This window comes from Python bivittatus, unplaced genomic scaffold, assembly GCF_059951505.1.
Source record: "Python bivittatus isolate LINGU-HERP-01145 unplaced genomic scaffold, Pbiv_v1 ctg000020_np1212, whole genome shotgun sequence".
NCBI lineage: Eukaryota > Metazoa > Chordata > Lepidosauria > Squamata > Pythonidae > Python > Python bivittatus.
Genome location: NW_028277030.1, coordinates 119,889,569 through 119,913,839, shown reverse-complemented (window position 1 = coordinate 119,913,839; position 24,271 = coordinate 119,889,569). Strand labels below are relative to the sequence as shown.

General features: G+C 39.1%; 1 protein-coding gene across 2 annotated transcripts in view; it reads right to left on the bottom strand.

Annotated features, from left to right (window-relative positions):
- TTC7A (tetratricopeptide repeat domain 7A) overlaps positions 1-24,271 on the bottom strand; it is a 192,315-nt gene that overhangs the window by 23,007 nt on the left and 145,037 nt on the right. For both annotated transcript variants that reach the window (XM_088147914.1, XM_088147920.1), the window contains one exon: positions 17,576-17,778. In XM_088147914.1, the coding sequence (XP_088004040.1) occupies positions 17,576-17,778 (203 nt within the window). The remainder of the gene's footprint in view (positions 1-17,575; positions 17,779-24,271) is intronic.

Below are 24,271 nucleotides of genomic sequence, written 5' to 3'. Positions count from 1 at the left end.
ATTCCAAAGGGCGGGGGCCACAGCAGAGAAGGCCCGCCTTCTGGACCCCGCTAGTCAGAGTTCTTTTGCCAAGGGAGTCCGGAGCATGCCCTCTCTGTGTGATTATATGGCATGATCAGACTTACAGATTTCCAGAAGCACTCAGAAATTGCATTCAGTTTGGTACTAATTTCCAATCAAGAAAAGCTGTCAAAAATTCTCTGTATGAAATCTTTCTCTCTCCCCCTCAGTTTGCATTTGATGATCCCTAGGGGAGACTGTAAGCCTTTGCTATTTAATGAGGAGTTTGATTAATTTATTTAGTTACTTTCACTACCACAGAGGCAGGGAACCTATAAGACATGTGGTGTTGAGTGCTATATTGATCTATTCATCAGAACATCTCAATCAGTTTTGCAATTAATGGGAACAAGGCTGCAAGAACTTAATTTGACTGCTGAACATCTGTAGAAGTGTGATGTTGGGCTGGACCCTGAGATATCACTGAGAAAGTTACACTCTCTTTTCACTGAGGAAATAAATACCATGGCATAAATACATAAAAATGATAAGTTATTCATTCTTATGAAACAGTTTTCTAGTTCCTAATCCTGCTATGCTGGAGAACCATTGTGGTGCATTGTGGCGCAACATAAAAATATGTTGAACTAAGATAACTTTCCATACAGATGTAGCCATGGAGGTTCAGGCTGAGGAGCAGCACAGTCTAATGTCTCTGAAAGGCAGAAGTTTGGGAAGGCTTACCTAGGATATAAGAAACAAAGAATTCAATAGACTGCATTTCAGCACAGAATCCACTGAGGGTGGCTTTCTGTATGCCAAAATCAATCAATCAATCAATCAATCAATCAATCAATCAATCGGTTAATTACATTTGTAAACTGTACCAGTCAACTGATCCTCTAGGAAATGTGTAACAATGAAACAAGAAAAGCAAGCAAATAATATAACTCCTCCTCACAAAACCCCCAGCAGCAGCCAATAGTATAATATACTATCATGGTTGCCCACAATCCATAAAAGCTAAGCCAAGGCATAACAACAGGTCTTAACCATCCTGCAAAATGTAAGGAGGAATGGGGCCAAATGTACCTCTGACGGGAAGTAATTCCAGAGTATAGGGGGATGCACTAACAAGCACTGCCATTGGGCCATACCCCATATCTCTCTTGAGGAAGGAAGGTTCTCTGCACGCTTTCTTTATATGTTCAGATCTGATTGATAGATTCTCTTTAGCAAGGTGGATTCTGGTGCATTGATAGACACAGGAAGATACAGCTGTGGAGTGCGGAAACAGACCTGAAGGCCAATTCCCAACATCCCCAGTTAAAAAGGCACAGGGCTGGAGGAACTTTTGCCCAGCTGCCAGCAGAAGAAAAGTTTCAGATTACATAACTGCATGTTGTGATGAAATATCAGACTGCTTTAATTTCTCTTGGCTTTATCGTTCCACATTGATATAACATTTATCTTCCATAAGGGTTAGCGGAGTCCAATATCAACTTACACAACCCTCATAAGAGTCCTCTATTTCCCTGTATTTCTAGCTAGATGGCAGCACTCTCTGACTTAGCAGGGAGCAAAGGTATTACGGCCATCTTGCCTTTTTCCTAAGAAGTCTAAAAGGAAGATTATTCGGTTAAAATTGGGAAGGAGATTTCATTAGAAGTCCCTCCTAATTTAAACATGAATGACTCAAACTCCACAGGCCCTGCCACCCCCGGCTGACCTTCACTGTCCTCTTCCTCCTGCTGCTAACAAGGTGCACCCGGGCTGGCCCTGTGCGAGGCAGCTTCTGGCCACACCAGGCCTTCTTCCCAAGGTCGCATGCACCTTTCTCCAAATTGCACGCTGCCTTCTTGGGATGCTTTGGAAGGCTTCTGAGGCCTTCTGAAAGCTCGCGAGAAGGCTGTGTGAGATTTGGAGAAGTGCACACGCAACTTGGAGAGGGGCAGGCACGGTCTTCTCGTGAGCTTTCTGAAGGCCTCAGAAGCCTTCCAAAGCATCCCAAGAAGAGGGTGCATGATTTGGAGAGCGGCACACACGATGCAGCTGTCTTGCATAGGGCCAGGTTCAGTGTGCCTTGTCAGCAGCGGGAGGAAGAAGACGGTGAAGATCAGCTGGGGGTGGCAGGGCCTGTGGAGTGCGGAGCAGCAGGGGCGGCTGGAGCTTTGTGCTGCGGTGCTGGGGTGGCTGGCCGTGGCACGTGGGAGGGAGATAGGCGGGTGGGTGGAGTTCAAGGGGAGGCTGTGATGGACTGTATCTACGAGGAGGAGAGTGATGTGGGAGATCAGGGCTATCAGGAAGGAGGGGGTGCATTCCAGGAGGGGAAAGGAGACAAGAGGCAGCACAGTCTGCAGGGGGAGTATGGGAAGAGTAAGAGGTTCAGGGTTGCCACTCCCAAGAATCTCCCAGGGTATATCCACTAGTTGCTGTAGTATAGATTTAGTTTGGCAAGATTCTGTCTATAAGGTGTAAGTAAATAAAGGAACTGTACTTGACTGGACTGTTTCATCGTTGTTCTTGGGCTGGGCCTGATAGAGCAGAGAAGGCAGTCCCTTACCTTACTGAGGAGGGACCAAGGGCGGAGGGGGCAGGTGGGGCTTTGTGCTGTGGCTGGCCATGGCGCAGGGCTTGAGGAGGCATTCCTCGGTGGTGGTGGTGGTGCCGGTAGTGCTGGCAGCGCTGAGACTGAACTAGAGGCCCAGAGATGGCAGTGGCCAGCTGAGACTGCTGAAGGCCCCAGATCTCTACTTTAGCCCTGGCGCCGGCACCACTCCCACTGAGGAGTGCCACTGTGCAGGACAGCCAAAAGGGCAGAGATGGTGGGGGGGAATATGTGGGTGGAGGGAGTTGAAGCACCCCTGTGGTCACAAGTGTGGGCAGGCTGCCAAGTGCCCAAATTTTGATCACATGGCCATGGGGGCATTGCAACAGCCATAACTTTGGGGGACTGGGCGTAAGTAGCATTTGTTCAGTGCTGCCGTAACTTTGAATAGTCACTAAACGAAAGGTCTTTAACTGAGGACCAGCTATATATAAAACTCTAGCTCTGATGCCATGTTTATTCAGCTTATTGCATCCTAGGACTGGTACCCCCACTAGCTGAGTTTCTATGTTAGCAACCTCTTTCTCTGCAATTAACAAGGAAATGTAAGCTGTTAGCCTCTTAGAAAGCAATGTGACCCACAACCACTGCAAGCATAGATGCCTTCTAATGGGTTAGGCTGTCAAATTAGGTATATCCAACATAGGCCAATAAGTACAATGATGGTAAGTGTCTCACAGGAATTGACTACTTTGCCATTTCCTTTTTGTGCTGAGCATGGTTTTGTAGCCTGTAATTGCATTGGGCTGTTTTATATAGTGTACTACATTTTAACTATGATTGCATTTTAATTATGGATATTATACTGATCTTGTTTCCAAATGTTCTGTGGCTCCTTGAGTGTGCACAGAACAGAGAAATGAATACAATTTTCAAATGCAATAAATGAGATGAACAGAATGAATGAAATCAATGTGAAGCTCCATTATACTGAGTCAGATCCTTCAGCCAGTTAGACTAGTACTGCTTGCTGGAAATGGCAACCAGTCTCACAAGATTCCCATTTTCTCTGCCAAGATCCTTTAATTTTAGAAGCTAGACTTGGAACTTTCTGCATGCAAAGCCTAATTCTCTCTTAAGCCTTAAACTCTCTCCTCAGTCTGAGAGAGAGCGAGAGAATGAGAGCAACGATAAGAAAGCAAAGAGATTTTTAAATTTTAAATGCAGTTGGTTGGCTAGAATTTTTCATCTTGAGAAATTATGAATGAACTCTAGCTACATCCCTGGAAGTGGGAGTTCTTCTAGAAGTGAGATGTAATTCCTTTGCCACTGTAGTGGCAGCCTAGTTCTGCTGCACACCAATGTTGGTGACCCCTACTTGCAAGATGGGTCACAGCTCTAAGCGACAAAGATGCATTTTAAGGATAGGGAACTTTGTGTCTTGCCATGTGCTGGAAGCATCTGTGGAAGCTGAGCCATGCACACATTTTTTTCCTCAGATATCCCATTTGCATTAATTTAAGGACTAACTAATCCCAGTTTTGTTGATGCTGCATTCTGCTTCTATGTACAGCCATTTGTTAGCTCAGAAAAACTTTTTTTTATTCAAGTGTTCATTCGATTCTCCAATAGGAATAGATGGATTAGTCAGTTTTCTAAGAGAGTTTCACATTCTATTCTATCTCATATCAATTTATGAATTTCTTTTACAACCCCCCTCCATGAAGAACTGCATGTTTAAGTATCTCTCACAAACTATGCATGACAAGAAAATAGACATTTGTGTTCATATTTTATATTTTATCCTAAGACATTCATTTTTGTATGCATCTTTACTTAAATACACACGTTTTAAATGTTGATTTTGGTGGCCTTTTTTGAAACTGAGTCCTGTACTGCTATATTTTGAGAAATGTAAACACCATTACAGTAAATAACTCCATTTCAGAAAGTACAGATGAGGTCAATTTGCTTAAAAATGTAAAGTGAACAAAATAACTGAATATCGCTATCACTTTGAGAACAGACTCTGTTGCAGAAGATGAGGCTGTATAACTATGCACCACAGAAGAGCAGCAGCTTCATATTTATGGCTGAACTGAACTTGGGTGGTAGGGAATTACTGCTTTGGATGGTTGAGAAACAAACATACTTCTTGGAAAATTATCTTAAGAAGTAGATAATGGTTTTTCCAGCATGGGTTTGGGCCAGCAACAGAATATAGTTTATCTAATTCCATCCCACTAACCCCCGTAGCAGCCTAAGTCATCAAAATGAAGTACTTGCTTTTTCTTTTTTTTAAAGACAAAAGTAATGTATATGGTGCAATATTCTAGCAATTTTGCTATCATATTTCAAGCATCTCATAAGACTGGAAATTTTCCCCAATTTTCACATATTCCTTGGTTATTAAAAAGAATGTTGTTTTTCTGGACTTACCCTTTTCAGGCTATGTATACCATTATATATTGTTTTTATTTTGTAAGCTTGCCAGAGTTATGATAGATTGGGACAGCCTATAAATTTCATAAATAAACAAAACTGAATGGCCATAAGATTTGTTTGTTTGGTGGTAGAGTTCTGGGTGTTGTTTTTTGGGGGGAGGGAGTATTCACAAAAATTAAATAAAAACAAAATAAGTATTGAGTTTCAGCTCATTTTTAGATTTCATTATCAGTCTTTCATTTGATCCACTCAATTATTTCATTCTTGTGTTTTGCTTCTATGGATGAAGTCATATTTGGGCCTGTGCTTTGCCCTGCCAGAGAAATTCGCACATTCAAATAGAAAGCTCTGTTCTGTCCTGTTTGATATTGACTGCCAATTTAAGTGCACTGCTAACGACAATGAATGGCCTCCCTTGATTCCATTTTGTCACCTATGTTGTGATTCACAAGTCAAACAACTCCTATCCCAAATAATTAGCTGCACGTAACACTGTTTCACTCAAATGCTAGCCAAGAAAATGAGCTAATGTTTTATATTTAAGACTAAAATGCCGGTCAGAATGTAAGCCAAGAAATCACTTGGAAAAATATGATTCACATCAAACTGAATTCTCAATTAATATTATGTTGAAAATTGCCTACATATTTGACTAATTAGTTCATAGTTTAAACAATGAGGAAAGGTTATGATTAAGAACATTCTGTCAATGTGAAAGGAGCATTTATTACCAGATTTTTGAATCACAACATCCTCCTAAAGAAAGCCAGTTCATTTCACTTAGTCACCCTTGTAATGATATTGTTATTAAAATTTTATTGCATTTTTATGCCACCTTTCTACCAAGAGAACCAAGGGAAATGTTTTCTATCATCCCAGAGGGCAGGACAGGCAATCATGGATTTAAATTACCAGAAGACAACTTCCAGCTGGATGAAAAAAAGCCAAAAATCTTAACAGTAAGAACAGTTCTGGAGTGGGCCCAATTATTCAGAGAGGCAGTGGGCTCCTCTTCATCGGGTGCATTCAAGTAGAGGCTAGACAGCCATCTGTAATACATGTTGGAACTTGGTTTCTTGGAAGGATCAGAAGATGAACTTCATGACCTAAATACTCCCTTCCACCTCTGTGATTCTACGGCATCTCACAAATTTAAAATGTTAAAACAAATGTAAGAAAATATGGAAGAATTTTTTTTTCCCTCAGTGTAACTGATGGCTTCATCATGAATTGGTGCTCTGCCTTCCCTCAGGGCACACAATTCTTAAGGAGCTGCTAAGAAGATAGGAGTGAGATTACCCCAGCAGTTCTCACAGGCTGACTAAAAATTGCAGCTTTCATGCAATATTTTGATAATGTGAGAAGCCTATTATAGGGTCATTCATCACAGAACAGCTTCACATATCCCAGGGCAATAGGAAAACCAAAAATGGGCTGCCTTTGTGTAATGTATGAGAAAGAGATCTTAATAAAAGTACCAGTTGTTATTCTGTTTTTATATATTAAAAAAACTTGCCACAATGAAATGCATTTCTGTAAATCCACGCACATACCTACATCGGACCAGGGATCATACCTGTCTGCAATGCAAATTATTTAGATTAGTTGGTGGTATATCTCTCATGTCTGATTGTCGATGACCAGCCAGTGAATCTGCAGTAGCACAAGCATGGCCCAGGCTTAGTCCGTATTCTAACAACAACAGCCCAAAACAACCACCACACAATCCTCAGACCAACTTCTCTCTTTCTGACATTTGCTCATCTTTATAATTCAAGGCATTATTGCACAACTCTAAATTTCTCCAATATGTTCCAGTATGTGATTTCACCATGAAATTCGCCTTCCAGAAGGCTCCCAGATAATTTGACACACAGATTAAGATATTTCAAGGCAAGATGGAGTTTAGGCAAAAAGCATCCAAGTGATGCAGCTTATATAATGAATATGATCTCCCTGTGATCTGAGTGCTGTCTTCATAATGTTTGATAAGTTTGATTTTGATCCAGGATCAGTTTTGCCATATGTTTGGCAAAACATGTATGCCATCATTCTATGCATACACTATTTGTTCCAAATTTTGCAGAGGAGAACTTGCATTATGAGAAAACAGGCCACCAAATTTCAACTAATCAAGTTCTTTTTTCAGGCTCGTTATAATCCTTTGATTTCCTGCCTCTGTATTTCCATTTCATTAATTGTCATTGTTATTGCTGACAGTTCGGGCAAAAACGAAAAGCAGTAATTTCTTGTGTTGGCCTACTGAAGCTTGTTCTCTTTTGAGTGCAAATGAGTTCATAAAATAATATAAACATGTGGCGCCTTAAAGCCTAACACATTTTCATGGACCACAATTCACTTCAGGTTCATTATGTGCATGATAAGTGGATATAGCCTACAAAACCTTACGCGTAATGCAACCGGAGCTAACCATACTCCACAAATATGTGTTAGTCTAAGGTGCTAAACACTAGGAGTAATGAATTTTCTGGGGTGCCTTCTTTGCTCTAACAGAAGTACACGGCTTCCATTTTAAAAGCTATTACAAAAGAGATTGCCAGTGCCTCTTACCTCCAACATCTCAAACATTAGAAAAATCCTAATTCTCTTTCTTAAAAATTTGGTCCCAAATATAGTAATCTGCCCTATTCATATGTAAAGTGAAGGAGAGGAATTGCAGTGGCTCTTCTCTGGATTTTTTCTGGTCAGAAATGATAGCACATAGAAGGGAGTTCAGATCCTTCCTCGCTTCGCCTTACATCTGACCATCCATTCATTTCACATATGAATAGGATTGAACTTCATTTAAAAACACTCGTCTGCCACAATCAAACTGTGGGCCTTAGATAGAATGTTCTAAGAACAATTTTGCTGGAGCATCAAGGAGAACCAGTGTCCACTTACATCAAGTGTTCAAAAAATTCATTGACAGCATCAAATGGATACCACCTCCCCTCTTATTCTTTCCAAGGAAGGAAAAGAAAGAAATAATTCCCCATATTTTGTTATACCTATTACTTGAAATAAAATGGCACTGCTGTAACCACTTTAAAATTTACATCTGCTTCTGCTATTTTCTGCCCTCTGATATTGCAGAGACAATTTATTATTCTGATGGATGCCAGGAAGGCAGACAGAACATTGCAGCTGAGCTTGTGCAGACCGCTTTGGGGGGTGGGGGTGGGGTGGGGAATCTCTGCTGAAAGAAGATATTTATGCTAGCTATGGACTTGCCTGACTTTTCTTTCCATTATGTCATGTCAGCCTCTCGTAGTCTGGTATCCTCCAAATGAATTGGACTACAATTCTAACCATACATAACCAGCACTAGCATGCTAGATGGAAAACATGTAAATTGTGGTCTGACACATCTGTAGGGTTCTAGATCAGATTATGCAATCAGAGATAAAGTTAATTTTTTGTTAAATTTAGGTACAGAAAAATGCAGATGTCTAAATTTTTGTTCACAAGTCTAAGAGTAAATCTGGACAGTTTTTGATTCTCCCTATTTTTTGAGGGGAAGGAATTTAGGATTTGAAAGTAATTCTCATTCTTAATCCAACATTTTAATCTGTATCCACCACAGTGGTTCTCAGATAACCTATAAAAAGTCCTTAGGTACTTGCTTTTCTCTTACTGATTGTAACAGGCAAAGCAGTTCATAGTGTTTGAGTAATACCCAAGGTTTTAAAGATGAAGACTGTCATGAAGCAATTGCCCAAAATATTAGAAAAGAATGAAACTTGTAGCAGATCTTTACAGGAATGAACATGATCCCTTTCACCTTTTGTTTTACTGGTGTATGAAAAATGTATAGAATTTTAAGTATAATCTTTCACATTCATATTTCCTGGTTAAGTGAGCATTTGATTAGTGTCAGTATAAGATTCAGTCACGTCTTTCTTTTTTTCTGGCCAATCTGAAGGAAACTGATATTGGGTGCTTTAAATATTAAGCAACTCCTACTCTGAGATTTGAAAAAATTCTCTTGAAAAGCAAGGATACATGTACAATAATATGAGATAAAATTAGTTTCAGAAAGAAATAAAAATGCCAGTGCCCAGATTCATTTTAGTGCAGCTCATTCTTATTCTTCTTACAAGAGTATGCAGAAAAATAATTATTTATGGTCTATTATCCCTTATTGATTTCTCATAGCCAGATTTTTTTTGGTAAAAAGATCACTCCATGTGTGAGATGGCACAGATTTACAGTTACAGGTGTTAAGCCACTGAAGACATCACATGGGATTGTCATTAAAAAAAATTAGCATGACAGTGAAAATGGTTCTATACTGTATATTAAAGGCAGAAACTCAACAATAAAATGCCATTTTTAGTAGTCTCATGCTAATGAAATGTTCTTACCCTTTCCTACAATGGAGTGGGTATCAGCAAGAAAGAAATGACCCATTTGAAGAAGTGTTTGCAAGTATTTCATCTACCTCTTTGACCGTCACTGCTAGATCTTCTCTTTAATAGTAGTGGATGGCAGTATATTTCCTGCAATATCGAAGGCATGATGTTCAGGAACACATATGGCAGGATGCTATTCCACTTATGTCCTGCTTAAAGGTTTCCCAGTTGCATACAGCAAGCTTCGTACTCTTCCTCTCATGAACTTATAATTTAAGACTACTGCAAAGAATGTTATTCATTTTACACAATGGATTCTCACAACTGAAGTGAGATTGGAAGCTGAGACTTTCTAGCCCATAGTTTACATGTACACATTTAGTCTCTGCATCAACTCTTAAAAGTTCCCTTCTTCTATTGTTATATCTTAATTTTTCTATAGTTTCTGTAGTTTGATTTCTCCAGCTGTCTCTAAAGACCACAGCTACAATGATTCTGTAGGGTTTCTGTCCATTCCCTCCAACTAGTGAATGGCAATTATATTGTGGTTGCAAATGACAGTATTAAGTACCTCCAGTCCATCTCAGGAGCTCTTAGCAGCTTATGAGACAAATGGATAATAGCCATGTATATGTACCTAGAGATAATCAGTTACAGCCAGTATTTTGACTGCAATCAAGACATTATCTGCTTAATCACACAAATTATTCAATTTATTATTTTAGACCTATTGTCATGCATTTGAATTACAGCTGCATGCTTGGCCTTGCTTAACTGGATCAGAAGCCTAGCTGCATGGGAATCTTCCTCTTAAAAAAGATTTGCAAAAGTCCACCTTTCTCCACATGGAAAAAAGAGGTGGAGATTACATGAGGCATACCTTGGTATGTTGCAGAATGGTTTTTAATCTGCCTGATTTTTCAGTGCCTAGATTGATGGCCAGCAGATGCAATGAACCAACCTGATTTTAATTAAAATCACAGACGTTAATGATTTCAACATCTGTTGGGAGACAAACTCTGTCTCCTTCAGGGGGTGGAGGAAATCTCAAGAAAATCATCTATTTTTACATGATCCTAACCAATTTGGAAGTAAAGTGGAAATAGTGCAAACTTTGGGGAAAAGTTATTATGCAGCACTAGAATTCTTGATTTTAAGGGAAACTGAAGCTGAGGGAATGTCCACACAGCTATATCCGCTGGTTCTGCTCTCCTCTTTGTGGGATGTCACATGGCTTAATTCTGTCTCCCTTTTATCCAACATCTACATGAAACCACCAGGTGGGGTCATCTGCTGGTTTGGGGTGATTTTGACCCTTTTGTCTTTTGACCCTTACATCTTTTGACCCCAGGCTGGCCAAGTGAGGCTGTCAAGCTTCTAGCCCAGTGTCTGGAGGCTATGCAGGTTTGTATGAGGACTTAATCCTATAAGACCAAGTGGCTAGGGCTGTTGGGGCCACCTAGATCTGTGGATATTCCATCCTTAACTTTGGATGGAGTTGCACTTCCCCAGTCAAAGGTGGTGTGCAATCTGGGGGTACTTCTGGACTGACAGCTCCTGCTCAATGAACTGGCAGCAGCTGTGGCCAGGAATGTCTTTGCACAATATCTGGTGTGCCAGCTGACACTTTCCTGGATCAGGAGGCCCTTCAAACAGTTACTCATGCCCTAGTCACTGCATGGCTCAACTACTGTGATGGTATGTGGGAATGACCTTGGGAGACAAGAGGAAGACTTGTAGCCTAGGCAATGGTGTGTTAAGAGGCAGCCCAGTCTGCCAGTGGGGGAAAAGCATGGGAATCATTTCAGAAGGGACCCTCCCTAGTTTTCCAGAGACTAAAAAGAAAGGAGGGGAGAAATATTTTCAGTCTTGCAAGATTCTGTTTAATGTAACCTTACAATAAAGATAGTGCTGATGCTCCTGGTTGTGCTTCTTGTCTGGATTACCTCAAAAGGCTAACAACCACTGCAATGCATTCTACATGGGGCTGCCCTTGAAGACCACTCAGAACGTTCAACTGGTATAGAATACAGTGATGGGCATGCTTTGGTATGCCCATGTGACATATCTGCTTCAGGGACTGCACTGATTATCAATATAGTTCTAGGTGCAATTCAAGGATCTGATACAGTATGTGGATACCTTTGAGTATTTCCAGAAAACTAGCTGATTCAGTTTCCAGGTAATCTTCAAAGGTAACTGAAGCTAGGTATTGGAACATATTACTACAATATTTAAGGAATGACACTTGTTTCAAACTCATAGTCTGTTCCTAAGCACCGTTCAAAATGTTGGTATTAACTTCACAAACCTGTTTCCTCAAGGCTGACTAGGAATACCAGAAGTCCAAAAATTTGGAAGTCATTACGCTGAGGAACATTGATCTATATAGACTGAGATCTGCAAACTGTGGTCATGAGCAGAAGTTGCATTTGGGATGAGGTAGGTGGTAATCAAGGAGAGGGCTTTTTCAGAGATGGCAACTGTCTATACAACTCCTTCTACAGTAATGTTCATACTTTTTTATATTTTTAGTACAGAGCAAATAATTTCTTGTTTGCAGAATCACTGGATTGGGGAAAGGCTTCCAGGCCTGTATTCCAGCTCCCTAGTCAGTGTAGGAATTCCAGACCTACAGCATCTCTGAACAGATGGCTGCTTTTGAAGAGTGCGCCACTCCTTTTAGTTAACTAGCTTTAGTGCTCTCCAAGTAATTTTAAGTTTTAGATTGTTTCATCTGCTGCTTTCAATTGATAGATTTCCACTGTGATTTTAATTTTATTTTTCTGCTTTTATTGCTTGATGTTTTGTTGTGAAGAGCCACAGCAAGTATTTGGCAGCAAGATGGTAAATGAATTAATAAATACATAGATAGTAATACAACGTATAAATTATATGTAAGTTGTTCCCATATGAACACTTCCTCAAATTGCTCTAAATAACATCTGAAGAGTGGAAATTATGCAGGAAGAGTAGGCAATGTATTAATTTATTGTGCTAGCACTGCTGCTCTAAGACAGAAAATAACCATGTTGTCAGCCTTGCCCTCATGATCTGTACATTCAGATCTGGGAGGGAGTGTGGGAGGGGAAATTTTGCTGCTTCTGGAATTTAAGAACCACACTTAAAGGTTACCACTATGACAGGAGTGACATCTATCAAGTGCTGACTTCAACATTTTCCCAATAAGTGTGCACAGTGCCTCTTTGGAACTTTTGGGCAGTAAGATACAGATAAAAACTTTAATGCCCACTTGCAATATTTATGATCACTCTTTTCCCCCCTGAACAAAGCATTCTAAAGTGGGAGAATTACACTTTTTGGAACACTATGTAGTTTTGGGCATTCTTAGTTCCAAAAGCACTGATGCTTTTAGGTGCTTTATCATAAATAATTCAATTAATTAATGGATAATTATAGGTAGTCACTGCAATGCAGATAAGCTGAAATATGCTTCACAGGGCAGACAGGGGTGTTTTGTGTTACAGATGCCTTAAATCAGAGCAATGATCTGCTATACGTCAAGGCAAACATACTCCCTTAAAACTGACACATGATAAGCCTACCTAGTAACAATCTGAGAACAAACACGTAACTCTGAGGTTGATTTTTAGATATATAACATCTTCCTGGTGTCCAACTGATTTGCTACTAGGGGACACAAAAGGGTGGCTTGATAGGGAAGGACAGGATAGAATAAGACTTACAAGCAGGATGAGGAGCTCCTAGTCTGTACAACAATCCTATTTCAGGGACATTTCTTTTATAGTTCTGAGCTCTTCTGAAAGTTTGAAAACCTAAACCCTGGATATAATTCTGACAAATCATGTATCAATAACTTTGGAAGTAGAGACAATGTGAAGTATGCAGTTAGTTTATCCAAATGAATTTGGGAACCAATGTGGAGAGTGGGGTATATCAACCAATTTAGTTGTTATACTTTTTTCAGTAATACATATCTGAGTAATTTTTATTCTATAGATATCGTTATGCGCAGACTCCTATTCTGAAGTATTGCTTCCTGAAGGCAATAGTAGACACACATTAACAATGAGACCAAGGTTGCTTATGGGCTTGATATAATAATAGTACAGAGCATTAAAAAATACATTCAGAAGTATCACATGGAATGATGATGTTTTTGTTCTCTTCACCTGGTACCTGCATATCCTCCAATATCTGATTCCTGCCCTTCTGAATTTGATTCTCATCCACTTTCAAATTGCTTTTCAAGGCAGCACATGCAGATCCACAGCAAGGACAGTTCCAAAATTTTGATGGCTATCTGGTTTATTTATATGAATAGTATGATAGGTGTGAACCATGAAACTGGTGGCAATGGAGTCAACTTAGGAGGTTCATATTAGTATTGAGGTTATGCTATCATATATTGGTGATGTGTCCATAGAATGGGAACTCAAAAAAACAGGATGAACTGAGACATCTCCTCTGATTGAAGCTCATCTGACTTCTCCAGCATTAGTTTTTGTAAAGCTGCCATAAGCAGCTTAAAAAAGAACGTTCTAATGCAGTAGTTGAGAGCATCTGACGGTGTTACATCCAGTCCAAAGTCAGCAAAAGCTTTTAAAATGCTTTCATTTAATTGCTTGAAAATATTACAACATGAAAGCTTCATTTTATCAACAAAACCACAGGTGGTACCACAGCCTTTAAAAGCATTAAAAACAGTTACTGCATTTATTCTTTCTCACCCTAAAGCCTCATAAATAGGTTGAACAGGAACTTGAATTTTCTGTTGATCATTGCCAAGAGTGCAGAAGGTTTGTTGATTTGTTAAAGTGCTAGTATCATAATACATGTATCCAAGCAAGACAGAAACTCAGGAAATTTCATTTTAATATTTAGTTATTATGCACTCGTTAGATGGATCAGTTGATAATGAGTAAGTGCCAATATTGTAGTGAAGTTGCTATTGATTATTGAATTTGTCAATGATCTTATGGCCCAAGTACACTAATCATTCTACTGTTGCTTAGAGATTGGACAACATTTTCAGTAAAACATTCCTGATCCTACTGTTATTTGATGTGGCATACAATTGGCAGATTGCCTTGGTAAGTGTTTGATATGAGCAATATTTTTCAGTGACATTGGAAAGTTGTGTCTACTGAACATGACTTATATTTTATCAGAAATTAAGGAAAGAAATTGCAAAGTTTTCACAAAAATTAGGAAACAGAGACTTACCAAGACTTTGCAACAAGGTGGTTCCTTCAAACATTGCAATCCAAATGTACTTATGTTAGTTTCTGCTAGTCAACTTTTCTTTGCTAGTATACTGTAGGAAAGCCATATTCAAAAGTGTGCAGGGAACTAGATCCATGCTGATTGTTCATAAGCGCTAATGGCATTTTTTAATTACATCTGGTTTAGATTTGGCAACCAACAGCAGTTTCACAAAGGGTCTGGTGTCTTCTTTACCTTCAACTGCCTTAGAATACATTCTTAGAATTTGTCTTCCACGTGTTAAACTTCAATATCTTCATAGGAAACCACAATCGACCATATTGCTTTAAAATAATGGGGCAAAAAAATATATTTATGAAGTGCATCAAGGGAAAACATGGAACCTGAAGGTGTTCTACAATATATCAGATGTTATCCTTCATGTCTGGACTAATTGTAGCAATTGTCCACATACAACAGCCGTTCCTAACCTGATGCACACCAGATGGCCTTGCTGGCTGGAAATGATGGATATCTGTTCATCATGCCTGTAGTTCATTAAACTGGGGAAGGTTGATAAACAATCTAAAGAGAAACTGTACTGTCCTCAGTTGTCCCTCTATACTTCTTAGTATGTGACTTCTTCAATAATGCATTTGTGTTGCTTATACAAGTAACTTTTAAACAATATTCTATCAGTTCCACTATTTTAGTTGAAAGTGTGAACTTAAGTACTATCAAAGCAATACATATTTCCTCTTGTCAAAGAGTAAGTTCATCCAGATCTCTTTAACTCATTTGCAGCTCTTTCACTAAGATGTACAAATGCATTTTAATAGAATAACATTTTTGCTGCTAGGCCCAACTGCAGCAGGATGAATTGTGGCAACATTAGAGACAGCATTCAGTCCAAATTTTTATATGAATTCTACCAATTTGCAACTCCCAAAAATAAACACTAGAATGTCAAAATTCACAACTCAGAATTTCACTCAGTGGTACTCTGAAAATTGCACACAAAGTCACGAGAAAAAACACACTTTTATATCAGTAGAAAACTTGAAAAAAGATGTGCACAAATAAAAGTATGTGCAGGAATTTATATTAGGAGAAATATACAAGATTAATTCAACATTAATTTTTGTCCATTTTGTTTTCATCAGATTTTGAAATCAAGGACCAAAATGAACTTAAAGTTGGGAAAATAACAGCCTGAGGAAAATTGAAATGGGCACATTTGGGAATGCTTAGTAGTATTACATGTAGCTCGATGCAGTTATTATTAACAAATATCAAAAACTCTGAAGAATTCTCATAGTATAGCATGTTTGCTACATACAGTGAAAAGCAATTTCTCAAATATGCATTGATATAATATAGTTACATAAAATCTTTATTAGCTCATGTGGCAAAACTTTCTAAGTTATGGCCTGCTGTTAAGTTCTGAGTGATACTATTGCCAAGGAGTTCTTATCTAAAATATTTTAGCGATTCTGGGTTCCTCCTGTTTTTGCATTTAATATCTTATCTATTGGTCCTTTCAGTCCAAATCTAGATAAAAGTTATTGAACATATACCGTAGTTATGGTTAATTGCTATATGAATGGGTTGTTAGGCAATAGGAGATACTGCCAATATGATGGACCAGGTCCCAGAGCTGCAAGTACAATACCCTTAACAGGTGAAAATGCAGATGCCAAACAATGGAGGGAATTACATTTAAAGAAAAAAATGCCCCAATATTTGGCTGCCAATTTATCATGGAACAGCATTAGATTTTAATAATTTAATAATTATTCTCTTTGAATACCCCTCCCCCCAAACAAAGTTATAAATGCATTTGGAGAAAATCCCAAGTATGCTTATAACTTTATTTTTGCTTGCAGGAATCACTATATTGACCGCTTGTTTGCCACTGGACTTGTGCCCTTTGCTAAAAATCAGCTCTGGTGTTTTCAAATCATATTTTCTGGCAGCCTAAGGGGAAACAGAGGAACGCTGCATTAATTAATGCTGATATATCAGGGACAAAGAGCCCTGCTTACAAAAGGAGTAGACTGGATTGTTCAGGTGGCACCAAGCATTTCAAATCCAACAGCAGAGATTCAATGGTCACACAGAGATAATTGTTACTATCTTTGTCTTTCAATAAAAGAAAAACAAAAAAACCAAACATCACTCACATACACACACACACACACACACACACACACACACACAATATACGAACAAATAACCGCTGCTAAGAAATAAAGAACTGAGGGGAAGACAATTCATTTAGCAAGAAAAGCCTGAGGGGAAACAGCAAACATAAAAGAACAAAACAATAAAACAATCCTTGGTGCAGAACAAATGGAGCTGAAATAATTCTATTGGCTAAGTTAGAAAGAGAAGGATCAAGGCAACACATATGAAATGCACATTTTTTTGTTAAGCAAAGTCTGTCGTCATACATCGCAGGGCATTTGCTTCCACAGGAAGTGGTAATAGCCAAGCCGTTTAGATTTTGAAGGAGATTGGCATAGATGAGATCAGCAGCAGAGCATCTGAGGTGCAGGCAGAAGGTCACATACTTAATCCATAGCGCCTTCAAAGGAAGAGTAAAAAAGTCCTGCCTGAATCTCAAGAAAGCTGCTATTAAGTCAGCGCAGGCAATCCTGGGCTAGATGGACCAATCACCTCATGCCCTATGATTCTTAAGTTCTTGATTTCATGGAGGATGTGTCTATTTATAAGTATTTGTAACAATAGCTAAATGGAGAATATTGCAAGAGTGCCCACAACATGTTCTCAACATTCCAAATGTGTCCACCAGGCCCCCCAAATTAGGGGTCCCTACTATTGTAAGGAGCTCACCTAAATTGCAACATTAAAAGCATTAACCGACCTGGCAGACCCACTGAAGTACAAGTAAGGATTTCTAGAAATATTTCCAATCATATGGCTGACCTGAATTCTAAAACAATTCTTGGGACATCACAGCATTCCAAGGGCCATAGCAAGGACATAGGCATAGACTGCTTCCCTTGTACACACTTACCAAACAGTTCATGATTTCCACTCCACTTGGGTTCACAGTTAACGCTTCATCATACAACTGCTTAGCCTCCTCCAAGCTGCCGTTCATCTCTGCAAGCCTCCCCCGCATGTACAGCACAGCATGAGATGTGGGAAAGAGACTGGCTGCCTCCTGGATACAAAAGCTTGCTTCTTTGAGATGCTGTTGTTCCATGAAGACTTCAGCTACAGAACCCAAAACAAAGCACCAATATATTCTGAGCTTTATTCTTACTCTGGAGAGCATAAACTCTGAAATATTGAGAATATTAGCAACTTAAGAATGAGATAGTTGCCACAAGAAAGATAACTTGTCTATGACATATGGATTTTCAATGGGTGCTAGAAATGTATATTATTATCATTTTATTGGCATTTTTTCTGGTCATACAATGAATACTTCATCTGGTCTACTTAAATCAGGCCTGTACAACATATATAGTAGTCTACCGAGCAGATTTGTGCGGCCCACCATCTCTTTTTGAGAACTCAACAAATCTGCTGCTGCCAAACGTCACCGCTGCCAGGAAGCTCCATGGCCTCAGGCTAGTTTTTCACAGCCATCGCTACCCCAAAAGACACACTGCCAAGCACCCCCAACGCCTCCAGGGCTCACCGACACTTGCAGCTCCATCAGTGCCGCTGCGCTGCCAGCCGCCAAACAGTTGAAGAATGTGCCAGCTATTCCTTTGTGGCCCACAATTATTTTTAAGGTATTAATTTGGCCCTTTCCCCTCTTATTTGTGCAGACCTGGCTTAAATCAACAAAAAAAGTAGATGAAAACTGGATATTTTTCTTTTAGATTTTTTATCCCGGCTTTCTTATTTTTATAAATAACTCAAGGTGGCGAACATATCTAATGCTCCTTCCTCCTCCTATTTTCCCCACTGCGAGATGAGTTTGGCTGAGAGAGTGACTGGCCCAAAGTCCCCCAGCCGGCTTTCATGCCTAAGGCTGGACTAGAACTCACAGTCTCCTGGTTTCTAGCCTGGTGTCACTAGACCAAACTGGCTCTCCATTTTAAAGAAAAGTAGCTAGTTCTTTCTTTCTTTCTTTTTAATCTTCCTCCTTTCTCACTTTTTGGTAGAATGCAGCTCTGTGTTTGGTCCTTCTCTGCCCTTAAAACAAACATTGAGGTTCATTTAGAGCCTTCATTTTTGTTATCACTCTGTGGGGAAGAAGAATGTAATTCTCAGTGAACAAATGAAGCTATTTAATACCAAGAGCACTGTCTGCTCTGAGACTAGGTTTCTAATGGAAGGATTTTTTTTTTCATAAGTTGTCTTTTTTTTTTTTTTTTAAAGCACCTCACCCTACCAATATTTCTAATGAAACAGAAAATATATAAGATCCAGGCCCCTTATAGTATTCGTGTGGCTCATCCAAGGAATGGCTGCACTTGGCAGATCCAAATTTCTTGTGCTCTGCCTGGCACTGTCTTGGAAATCCCCTTTTGTCATCACTGACATCAGAGAAGTGATGGCAACATTTGCATACAGACAAAGTGTTCCCTTGCTGATCAAGAGAGATTCAGTGAATTTATTATGCTAAATTTATATCCTTTTTATTTGACCCCAGGGTAGTTCACGTAGATTTGGGAGGGCGGGGGAGGGAAGCGAGTGATAAACATACAGTGTAATATTGTGATGCAAACACTACCTGGTATGTGATCCCAAGATGCAAGTGCAGAAAGGCACAGTTTGTGTTGAGACATCACAATGCACATTTCATCACTTTGGTGTCACTATGGTTTTTTAAAATTATTATTTATTTTTTAAAAGGGCTTTAACAAAAAATGAAAGAACGGGCGTCACCGTGGTTAAGAATGAAACCCTATAACAACTGACACAGGGATCTCCTTCATTTTAACTCTAAAACAACCCTGTGAGGTAGGCTGGGAGAGAGTGTTTAGCCCAAAGTCTCCAGCAACTTTCCATGACTGAAGCTGGCCTTGAATCTGGGTCTCCCTAACCCTAGATTCAACACTTCAAATACTAAATCATATGGACTCTCTGAACCTTTTTCTCCATTGAAGGAGAAATTCATGATAACCTGTGGCACCGAAAACTAAAATGTTGCTAAAATGTGCCTCAAAGAAACAAGGACATTGTATAATATATGAAATGAAATGTGACAAATATTCCAAGGAAAACAAAATTAAACAAATTAACAACAACAACAACAACAACAAAAAATTAAATCTAGGGCTCCAAACATGATCTTGATGGGTATTAATGAATTTTGGAATCTCCATGGGGACCTCAGTGTTCCTACCCCTTTTGATTTTGTCTCTGTGATACTCCAGGAGTCTCTTGGGTTTATAAACCACTAGCAAGCAGACAACAAGATGGTAAGTTGTCTTGTGTGTCTCTCAGTCTTCATAGATAAGTGGCCTTTCCCTCTGCCTCAGTTTATAGGAGATTACTCATCAGATCTGTGCGATTCAAATATTTTATTTCTGGGAAATGTGAAGAAGAACAAGATGATCCTGCAGCTCCAGATAATCTAGTTGACCATGATTGTTTCTGCACTGTCTGGCAGGATTCATCTTAGGATACCATTATGCAATGGTTCCCTTCCTGTCCTATGGGCTGTATTCAGAAACTTGCCTTGGGGAATTCCTATATGATATTTCTATGGTGAGTCATAGGATTTTAACTTGTTGTCATGCTGTTTAACATGTACACAAAACGTCTGGGGAATCTTCCAGAACTTTAAAGTGGTGTGTCACTATTATGCTGATAATACTGCCTCTACTGCTTCTTACTATGCCACTCCCAGGAAGCAGTTGGTATCCTTCAATATTGCTTAAGTTAACAAGGGCAGGGTGAGAATGAAGAAGCTGAAATTTAATCCAAACCAGACAGAAATGCGTTGATAACTAGGAAATGGGAATCAGGAATCAAAGTTCAACTTGTTTTGAACGAAGCGGAAACATTCTCCCAGAACAAGGAGGTCTGCAGTTTCAAAGTGCTCCATGGTCCTTTGCTGCCACTGCTTTCACGGATGATGGCAAGAAGTGTTTTCACGCAAGTAAGGCTAGTGAGCCAGTTGGTCAGTTTCGGTGACAATGACCCATGCCTAAATATAATTACATCTCATCTTGACTATTGCATGATGTTCTATGTGGGACGACCCTTGAAAACTATCTGGAAGTTGCACACGGCACATTTGGCAGTTAAGCAAATGTTAGACAGTGCAAAGTACAGGAATTACATGGTGCCTACCCTGAAACAGTGTAGGTTGTACTGGCATTTAAAGCTCCAAATGGCTAAGGGCTTATCTGTTAAGATCTTGTCCTGTTAAGAACTATCTGGTCATTAAAATCTACAGGAGAAATCCTTATAAAGATGTCCCAATCTACCTGATATGTGGAAGAGATTTTTTTCTATATTGTTCCCAGGCTATGGAATGTACTCCCTAGAAACCTGTGCTTTGCCCATGCTCTCTCAGCATTTAGAAAATCTATGAAGTCGCATTTCTTTCACCAGGATGGTAATAGGTAAATTATGTTAGCATTCCTTCTGTATTTTAGTGTTGAATTTGTGTTAAATTAGTTGCCTTGGGTTCTCATTTGAGCAGAAAAATGGGGTACATATTAAACAGATACAGGTATATACTGTAGATATATAGATATACTGTAAATATATAGACAGATCGAAAATTACTGTGATCAGCACCAACAATCTCTAGAGCATTAGATCATTCCTTAGATCAGGAGTGAACAACTTGTCAACTCAAAGGCTGTGAGGTTAAAATCTTCAGTACAAGAATTGGGGGCATTTCAGGAGCTTTAAAAGGAGAAATGGGTGCCCTAACCATCTGCCAGACCTAAGGCATCCAGTTTGATCCACAACCTCCATTCTTAAATTCCCCCCAATTCAAGGAAATTTGGCTCCACCTATTCTGGGGGCCACAAAAGACATGGCCACTTGCAGCTCTGGGCCCCCATGTTTTATGTTTCTTTTCTAGATTGCCGCAAAGTCTCAGTTCTGAACTCCCCTCTTGTTGTGTGGATCTAATTGACACTGATATGCATCTCCTTAGACATAATGAATTTATGTCTAATCATAATGACAAAATTCATAATGAATTTTGGCAACATCACAAGCATCATTCTTCTTTGCTGTTCATATTTAAATAGCTCATTATTGTGGACATCAACACACAACCATGGAGTCTCAATTCCTTCATGTTTGATGTTAACAGTTTCAGGGAATCAGAGCCATTCCATCTTGTTTGATGAAAATAAATGGAATGGTTGAAACTGTCCCATCTGACTCCTTCTATCTTTGTCATCTATCTGCAGCCAATCCAGCTGTCTGAACACAGAGGAGTTATATAGGACTGCACCATTCAGTTCCATTTTGAGACCAACTTCATTTGGCCCCATTATAAGAACTTTATAATTTAAGTATTGATAAAAAATTCCTCTTTCTTTTTATGCTGTGCCTTTTAAATTGTAAATTTGTCAGCCTTTAAATTGCCTCTATTGTTTTTTGCTGCAAAAAAATTAAGGTAAGTACCTCTCTGAAACTATTGATCTGATGGAAACCATCCTGGGAACCATTTCAGCTGAAGAATAGGATAGAAATTCTTCAAAACAATCTGTTTTGGCTTTATGTTTAAGAAAGTTTTGCATAGCTGAATGTTTCAAAAAGAGAGCATTAGAAAGAATAGGTCATTTTTTCTTAAAAGTATTAGCAAAACCTCATTGATATATGTACAATATATAACAGATAGATGGGGATCTATTTTTACTGGGAAAATATGAATAATGAGGTTGCTCTAATGTTTATGTTTCTCAACAAGTTGTAAATATGAGCCTGCTTTTTACAGTGAGAAATACTGAGGAAGAATACTAATACAATCTACTGACTTGGATCAACTTTTGTTAATGTAGACATTATTATGCTCTATGTATAAAAGTTATTAAGCCCTCACAAAATCTTCAGGTTACTATATTTCATTTTTATTGAACTACTTCATTAAAGCTAAAATATTTCAACAGACAAATGCAGTAATTTTTCCTTATGGCTATTGGAGAAATATATTTTTTAAAAGAAATAATTACGTTATTCAGTTTCCTGGTGTTAAATATTGTTAGAATACCAAGGCAAGAGCTGACAACATTAATATTGTCACTGTATCGGTAACAAAAGAAAGAATAGAAAACAGTATTTTCAATCCCTAAAGCAGCCTTTCTCAAACTTTTTGCCCTGGAGGAATCCTCGAAATAATTTTCAAGGCTCAGGGAACTCCTGTATAAAGATTGCAGAAAATACGAAAACTTCACAATACAATTCACTTCTAACCTACTCACAATCCATGTTTTACATTGTTTACAACAACAACAACAAAGCAGCAGGCTGGCAGCTGAGTCGCAGCATGTAATAATTCCCACCACTGTGAATGCTAGTATTGTGTGGCATGCAAAGTTCAAAAAACAATATATATCCTGTATATATATTTAATCACAATCTCTCATGGAACCCCTAGCGCCTTGAGGAACCCCAGTTGCAAAAGGCTGCCCTAAAGTAACACCTTAATTTAGTGGGAAGGGTCAGGGGCATTATTTAGCCATTTCAGTCTGACTCAAGGTTGTTAGGTCTTTTTCAAGGACAAGGCCCCTCTCTTCTTGGCCTTTGGCAGGAAGCATGCTTAGAAGGGACAGTGGCCAAGACTTACCAGAAGATCCTGGCAATACTAGCCTAGAATTGCCAATGACTAAGAACAAGGTGGACAATACACCCCACCCCTTAGAAAGATGAGTGGTAGGAGGGGTGACCTGAGTGTGTTGGTCCCACCAGCTGTACCTCCCACTATTTAGTTTGCCTCTACCTCCCCTCCCCAATCCTCTCAGGAACCAGTAATCAAGTAATTTAGAAAACACCCCTGGGAAAGATGCATTTCTATATATAATTTCTTCCTAAAATTGCCTAATTATTGGAGTTATTCTGTATTTTCAGTATTAGAGATTGAAAAATATAAATTACAAAGTAATAAAAGGATGACCTTTCACTCTAAGAATATGTCAAAGCTGAGCAGTGTGCAGCTATCAGAAATGCAAAGATGGAGACCATAACCAGAAGTCAGAAGTCAAGGGCCAGAAGGCACACCTCTTGGTGTAGCTTCCAGATTCATGAGTTCTGGAATGCAGTTACATTACCTTTTGACAAATGCATAGTAGCTTTTTCAGTATTAAAGTGCAAGGCAACTCAATTTACTCTCCTCAAGATCTTCAAAGGTAAAGATCCTGAGCTTTTTATAATGAGCATATTTATTTCAATTTAATCAATGGATCTATTAAAGACAAATGACATCTCAATTCAGTATTCATTAGGTTATTGACTGCCCCCAAAACTAAGACATTTTCACTATTTTTATGTTATTTGACCTTTGACACACTATATTGAAGGTAATAGTATCTGTGGATGAGCAGGATTTCTTCCCGGTAATGAGGACCTTTTTTGATGCCTTCTCCTTAGGTGGCACTTGGAAAATAGGCTGAGGATCCTGTTTCTCATACTCCTGAGTGGTGGAGAAAAACTGAAGAACTAAATGTGGTTGAACTCTTTTTTCTCAGAGGAGAAAGACAATAGGTCAGTGGTAGAGCACATGCTTTGCCCAGGAAAGCTTCTGGTTCAAACTCCCACCTAAAAGGATCAGGTAATACGG